Source organism: Vulpes lagopus, chromosome 6 (genome assembly GCF_018345385.1).
Source record: "Vulpes lagopus strain Blue_001 chromosome 6, ASM1834538v1, whole genome shotgun sequence".
Classification (NCBI taxonomy): domain Eukaryota; kingdom Metazoa; phylum Chordata; class Mammalia; order Carnivora; family Canidae; genus Vulpes; species Vulpes lagopus.
The window spans coordinates 74,997,820-75,005,916 of record NC_054829.1 but is presented as its reverse complement, the minus strand read 5'-3'; the positions used below and the strand labels follow the sequence as shown (position 1 = coordinate 75,005,916).

The window sequence follows — 8,097 nt, the reverse complement described above, 5'->3', positions numbered from 1 at the left end:
AAAGTTCAGATAACATGAATGGAGGTATCTGTAATTGATTAATATTTCGGGTCAGGAAAAGTTAAGTACAAGTAATTGCAGTGCTATACTTGAATTTCTAACTCTCTTAAGAAAGAGACTGAATAGTTAAACACATAATCACGTGTTCAGAGAGGCTCCCTAGGGAAACTGCTCATGGGAGAGGATGCCCAGGCCCTGACAGGAAACTTGCCCAGAATCTCCATCTGCACCTGCTCCTGGGCCTTCAAGACAGAAGTGGTGAGGAGTTTGCACCCCCTGGTCACCCGATCCCCTTCTACAGGGAGGTTTGTGTCTGGGATCACACGTAGGTCAACTCACTGTGTCTGCACAGTAATACACGGCCATGTCCTCGGCTCTCAGGCTGTTCATCTGCAGATAGAGCGTGTTCTTGGCATTGTCTCTGGAGATGGTGAATCGGCCCTTCACAGCGTCTGTGTAGTATGTGCTACTTCCACTACTGCTAATTTCTGCGACCCACTGCAGCCCCTTCCCAGGAGCCTGGCAGACACAGCTCATGCTGTAGCTACTGAAGGTGAATTCAGAGGCCACACAGGACAGTCTCAGGGACCCCCCAGGCTTCACCAGGTCTCTGCCAGACTCAACCAGCTGCACCTCACCCTGGACACCTGCAGACACAACACATCCTGGTCAGGAAACGGTCCCACATCCCCTGTTTCTCTCACCTCCACTTACAGACTCATAGTCTCTTGTTCTCCCTGAATTATCTTTTAAAATAGCGATAAGGAAAACCCAGCAGAGCACAGACTCCAGACTCCATGGTGGTTTGTCTTTATTGTGTCGTGAGCACTGAATGGGGTCACCTGGGTATCCTGGGGCTGGGGCTTCTCTCCCAGCGGCAGGGTCTGGGATGGGCTGGTTTAATCAGTGGAGTGAACGCCCTATTTGCATGTCGTTAACTATATAATCAACTCCAGACTTAGATTCAACTCTTTTCATGTTATACACAAGGATTACTTCTCAACCGTAGATCACTTTCTATAGGGGGGACAGTGTATTTATAATGATCTAACCCATGAATGTTTTATCTTTGCCTTTCTGTGCTTTTTTATGTCTTTCATTATTATTGGTCATTTCTAAACAGGATTTTCTCTCCTTAATGAGGTATAATCTTAAATATTTATTTTTGATAACAGTGCAAAGGGGATTGTTTTGTACATCTTATACTGAAAATTTTTTGTTAGTGTGTAGAAATTAGCTTTATTGTATAAATTGATTTTATGTCCTGAATTTTCCCTGAGCTCCTTAGTTATTTCTAAATGTTTTTGTAAGGCTTGTTCTCATTCATTATTTATATGACAATGTCATGTAGAAGCAAATTATTTTTCTTTTGTTGACTGATATTAATATCTTTTATTTTATTATTGCTTAATTTCTATGGTAGTCTCCAAGTAAGGGGCATAAACGTTTTCCCTCTTTTCTGTCAAATTATTTGTTCTAATATTTTGATGGATATACAGCAGTTCTAGGTGAGCAAATGAAATTCATTTTGCATGTGGATGAGATCCCTAATATATGGTGTGATGTGGGAACTCAGGACACAACAAGACGTCTGTTCACAACTACTGCCCAATTCTGATTGGAGATACTGGTGGCTGTTGAGTTTGATAAGCCCTTTGTATATTTTGGATTCCAGCCCTTAATTAGATAAGACATTTCCAACTATCTTCTCCCATTCTGTAGGTTGACTTTTAGTTACTTTGAGTGATTCCTTTGCTGTGAAAATGCTCTTTCCTTGATGATGTCGCCATGGTTCATTTTCCTTTTCATTCCCTTGCCTCTGCAGACACCTCTAGAAGTGATTGCAGCTGAGGTATAAAAGGTTTTGCCTGTGTTCTCCTGAGAAATCTGATGGATTCCCAACTCACATTTAATTCTTTCATCAACTTTGAGTCCATTGTTATGAATGATGTCAGAAAAGGGTCCCCTTTCATTCTTCTGCATGTGGGTCTCCAGTATTCCCAACACTATTTGCTGAAGAGACTTTCTTTTTTCCATTGGATATTCTTTCCTGCTTTGTCAGGATTTTTTGACCACAGATTTTAGGGTCCATTTCTGGGTTCTCAAAGTTTTCTATTTATCTACACTTCTGTATTTTTGCCAGTGCCATAGTGTCCTGATGATCACAACGTTGTAATATACTTTGACAACCAGAATCAAGATTTCATAAGCTTTGCTTTACTTTTTCAGGATTGCTGCTGCTCTTTGAGGTCTTTGTGGTTCCCTAAATATTTTCTGATTATTCTAAATCTGTGAACAGTGCTGTTGATATTTTTATACAGATGTGCTTGTTGGCCAACTGTAGGTTTGTTCAGGAAAATGTCTGTTAATGTTTTCTCCCCATTTCTTGACTGGATTCCTTGTTTCTTGGGTGATGAGTTTTAATAAGTTCTTTATACATGTTGGATACAAGCCTTTTGTCTGATATGTCATTTGGTAATATCTTCTCCCTTCTGTAGCTTGTGATTCAGTTTTGTTGAGAGTTTCCTTTATTCTTCAGAACATTTTTATCTTGATGGTGCTCCCAGAATTCATTTTTGCTTTTGTTTCCCTTGCCATAATGGGGAATAGAATGTTGTGATTCTCCCACGGGGACTGGGACAGAGAAATTCATCCATGGGGTTCACATTACTTCTTTACCTCAAACACCTTGTCACATGTCAAAAAAGGAGATAGTCCAAGCTCATTGATGACACATCCACAGTCCAGACTCTGAAGCCTGACACCTCCAAAGTCTTCCCAGATGATGCCTCAAGGGACATCCTCTCCTTCTACCCATATAGAGATTGCAAATATTGCCACTACAGAAAGTAACACATATTTTCTTCATGCAAATTGTTTAACCTGTATCATCCCTTCAGTGGAGCTGTTGCTCCCAACCTTCCTAGAGAGAGTGGCGTGCACACAAGAGCATTATCTTTGTCCCAAACGCCTGACTCATTGGTGTGAGGAAGTCAGGAAAATCCTTGTCCCTGTAACCTCCTCAGCCCTCGCCCCGGTTACCTCACACCAGATTTTCTGACACTCCCAGGATGTGGGTTCTCACAATGTGTCCTACACAATAATACATTCCCTAATCCCCATTTGACAAATCATCCATACCCCACTTACCTCCCATGTGATAACCATCAGCTTGTACTCTGTAATGAAGGGGCTATTACTAGATCTAGGTATTGACTTTATTCCCCTTTGCTCATTTTTTCTTTCTTAAACTCAATATATGACTGAAATCATACAATGATTGTCTTACTTTGACTGACTCACTTCACTTAGCATTATACTTGCTACCTCCATGCCCATCGTTCCAAATGGATTAGATTTCATTCCATGTATCGATAGTTTAGATAGTTTGGCTAATGTGCATAATGGTGCTGTAAAAATCCAGGTGCATGTATCCCTTTGAATTTGTATTTTTGTATTATTTTTATTTTATTTTTTAAAAGACCTCGTTTATTTATACCTGAGAAAAACAGACACACACAGAGGCAGAGACATATGCAGAGGGAGCATCAGGCTCCATGCATGGAGCCCAATTTGGGACTTGATCCCTGGACTCTGAGATTAAGCCATGAGCCAAGGCAGATGCTCAACTACTGAGGCACCCAGGTGTCTCAGAATTTTTTCCTCTTAATGATTTTATGTATTTATTCATGGAAAACTGAACAAGGCAGTGACAAAGAGTTAGAAACAGGGTCCTCCCTGGTGTCCAATATGAGACACAATCCTCAGATTGGGAACATGACCTGAGCTGAAGGCATGTGCTCAACTGCTGAGCCACCCAGGCATCTTAGTGCTTTTATATTCTTAGAGTAAATGACCAGTAGTGCAGTTGCTGGATCATACGGTAGGTCTACTATTACTTATTTGATGTCACACCATATGGTTTTCCAGAGCGGCTGCACCCTTGCCCACCCACATCTCCTAACCTGAGAATTCAGTAGGGCCTCAGTTCTAGTGCACGTGGTATCAGGGCTCATTTCACAAGCAGAGCAGAGCACAACCCGTTAAAACTCACCACATTATGGCCAGAGACCACACACTGCCCACTGCAGGCAAGAAGGGCCTGTGTAGATGCCTGGCCTGAAGGGAATAGCAGCCAAAACAGGACACCGCAGTGCATTCACCACACACCACAGACACTCGCTGAACGCCGACCCAGCACCTTATGTGACCTCTTTATTATAAAGCTGTTATTCTGGAGCAGGATATAGAACTGGCTTTTGTACATACAGAGGAATATAGAGACTTAGGGAAAATGCCAAGGTTACGGAATTCAATTCCAGTTTCCTGCTCTGATCCACCTCAAATTTTGGGTTTCTCATGTCAGTCCTTTTGACCCTGCCAAATGAGACAGGACTTCTGTTCTGACCCCTTTTCCAGCATTTTCCATCCCTGAAGGGATCATGTGCATTTGAGAGACTGCCAGATGCCCACATTATCTATAGAGTATCTACCTCAATAGAATGAAGACACAGAATTGTGATAATAATATCCCCACAATTCTTGTCCTTGTGAAGGATGCCCGACCTCTTGTCCAAAGCCCGTGTCACATGTCGAGAGGTGCTTTCCTCTCTATGTCACACATTCGGGACAATATGTGCATGGATCACACATGTCACCATTACTTACTGCAAAAAAATATAATAATTTTACAACATACACTCAAGCAGCAACTGAATCCACAGGACTGAGATAAGAGTTGGGAGGGAAATTAATTTAGATGATTTTGAAATAAAATTCCAGAATCCTCTTTTGATCTTCAGCATATAAACCAGAGGGAATTATCCTCATGGTCCTTGCTATAATAGCATTGGGAGGCAGGATTTAAGATCTTGGATCAGGGTCCTTGAGCTTGTCTCATAACTGGAACATGATAGGTAGTTCTGCAATAGTCTGATTTCTGATGAAATCACTCAGAGTTCTGGGAGAACAAAAACTGCATGTTGACATGTACAAAATTGACCACCTTTTGGATGTAGGAGGTGTGGATGTTGTGATGGGGACATATAGCTGTGGCGATGATGACAGGAGGGAGGCTGATCCAGAACATTCTGCATAGTACCATGAGCAGCAGAGAGGAAAATCTGAATCTTTTAATGTCCGCTTCCATGGGGATATGCTGCCCTGAAGGTGCACAGGTGGTAAAGAGGATGGAATCCCAGGATTCTAATGGGTCTCACAAACCCCAGGGTTCTAGGGAGAATGTGTAGCACAAACGTGATGCACAGCAACTAAGGACAGCATGTCATAAAATATAGGCACAGCATGGACGGTGACTGAGGACAGTGAGTCCAGGTGTGGATTTCCTGCTCTATTTTGTCATAACCTGAGTGTTTTCGTGGAACTAGATTGTAAAGGACAAATAAGAGGTAAGACCTAGTTTAAGTGTTTCTGGGTGAGGTCACCACATTCCCAGACTCTGTGGATTAAAGAAGAGACACTCATTCTCACAGCTCTGGAGTATGGGATGTCTGAGTTCCAGGTGCAGGCAGATGGGGTATCTGGAGAGTGCCCATGTCCTAGCCCGTCCTTTCCCTGTCACCTCATATGGGGCCCAGAGGCAGGGAGCTTTCCTAGTCCTGGTGTATAAGGTCCCTGATCCCATCATGAAGCTGCACCTCCAGACCTAAGTGCTCCCCTAAGGCCCCCGTTCATCCTCCCAACACATGGACATTTGGTTCCAAAACAGGGATGTAGAGGTCACACAGATTGAGCTGATATCAGCACCTGAAGGATCCATGAATTATCTGCTGCAGGTGGAAAGTCCTCCCCCACATTTGTTCTCTCAGGTTTCATAATAGTTTAGTTTAATTTGTCATCATACCATATCTTTGAGTATCACCTGCTGACACCTGTGATCACCAGTCCTCCCTCTTCTCTTCCTGCCCCACCCATGGAAAATCCATCAGGAACCATTGAATTCCCTCCTTTGATGCAGGTGGGACACTGACTCCACACAAGCCCCTCCTGGAGCAGGACCTCATCCCTACAACTGTCCCACAACACACACCACGATCCAGTGTCCTTCCAAAATCCAAGCACTTATGACGTGCTGAGAGGCCTGCCCTGCTCTTAATAGACACCATGATGAAGGTGATAAAGGTTTGTACTCTCGTGTCTGTGTGTGGGGGGGAGGAGGCTCTTCAGACTACACATCCTCACCACGTACTTCTTGGGGTCCCTTGCTTTCCCAGATTCACACTGATATTGATTCTGCAAGAGTGGTTCAAGACTGAAGTCACACCTGCACTCCGTCTTCTCTCCATTTGATTTTTGAGCCCTTTGTAGTGTCATGACCAGTATGAATGTTATGTTGTTTCTAAAATCCTTGTATATTAGAAACAAGGAATACCCACCCTTTGCAATAACGTGGATGGAACTGGAGGGTATTATGCTGAGTGAAGTAAGCCAATGGGAAAATGACCAAAAAATGGTCGCATTTATTCAGGGAATGTAAATAATCGAGAAAGGGGAAAAAAAAGGAGAAAGGAAGGAAAATGAGCGGGAAATGTCAGGGAAAGATACAGAACATGAGAGAATCCCGACTCTGGGAAATGAACAAAGGATAGTGGAAGGGGAGGTCGGCGGAGGGTTGGGTGACTGGGTGAGGGACAGTAAGGGGGGCAATTGGTGGAATAAGCTCTGGGTGTTATGGTATATGTTGGCAAATTGAAATCCAATAAAAATATAAAAAATAAAATAAAATAAAATCATTGCACAGTGAGCTGGGTGGTTGTTTCATGTTCCATGTATAGAGCTGGGACTCCTATTAAGGAGAAGCTGTGGTAAATGGAGATACGGGTAATAAACTGGTATTTACAAACAGTAGTAAGAAATTTTAAGCAGATTTGTGCTTGAGCATGTAAGAAGAGTTGTTGACTAAAACCAACCAAATTTCCAAATCAGAAACTGAATAAGGATTAAGCAAAGAGGGAGACACTCTCACTTTTGGAATTGGAATATTTCTCTTTCTATGACAACAAAGTGTGTAAGTTAGAGACTGAATATGTAAGCACAGAATCCTGTGCCCAGAGAGACTCCCTTGGGGAAACTGCTCCTTGGAGAGGAAGCCCCAGACCCTGACAGGAAACCTGCCCAGAACCTCCATCTGCACCTGCTCCTGGGCCTTCAAGACAGAAGTGGTGAGGAGTGTGCACCACCCGGTGGTCCTGATCCCCTTCAATAAGGAGGTTTGTGTCTGGGCTCACACTGAGGTCGACTCACTGTGTCCTTCGCACAGAAATACATGGCCGTGTCCTCAGCTTTCAGGCTGTTCATCTGCAGATACAGCGTGTTCTTGGCGTTGTCTCTGGAGATGGTGAATCGGCCTTTCACAGCGTCTGCATAGTATGTTCTACTTCCATCATACCAAATAGCTGCGACCAACTGCAGCCCCTTCCCTGGAGCCTGGCGGACCCAGCTCATGCCGTAGCTACTGAAGGTGAATCCAGAGGCCACACAGGAGAGTCTCAGGGACCCCCCAGGCTTCACCAGGTCTCCACCAGACTCCACCAGCTGCACCTCACCCTGGACACCTGCATACAGAAGACATTCTGGTCAGGAAACTGTCCCACATCCTGTTTCTCTCACTCACCTCCACTCACAGACTCAGGGTATCTGGTTCTCCATGAATTACCTTTTAAAATAGCGACAAGGAAAACCCAGCAGAGCACAGACTCCATGGTGGTTTGTCTGTTGTGTCCTTAGCACTGAACGGGGTCACCTGGAGACCCTGGGCCTGGAGCTCCTCTCCCAGCTGCAGGGTCGGGGATGGGCTTGTTTAATCAGTGGAGGGAGGGTCCTATTTGCATGTCCCCTGACTATATAGTCACCTACCAAGTTAGATTCATTTCTTAATAAGTTATATACAAAGATTGCTTCACAACCCCAGATCAGTTTCTTTTGGGTTCACAGGGGATTTATGATATTCTAATCCATCAACGTATTTATCTTTGCATTTATGTTCCTTTTTAAAAGTCTTTCATTAGAAAAGGTCATTTTTTAACAGTATTTTCTCTGCTTAATGACGTTTAATCATAAATATTTAATTTTGGTACC

The 8,097-nt window shown here is 43.5% G+C and overlaps 1 gene segment (V, D, J or C); it reads right to left on the bottom strand.

Annotated features, from left to right (window-relative positions):
* Window positions 1-330: 330 nt before the first annotated feature.
* Window positions 331-7,815, bottom strand: LOC121492632. The segment is given in 3 exon segments: window positions 331-647; window positions 7,248-7,574; window positions 7,676-7,815. Coding segments are annotated over 3 exon segments (690 nt in total).
* Window positions 7,816-8,097: the final 282 nt, after the last annotated feature.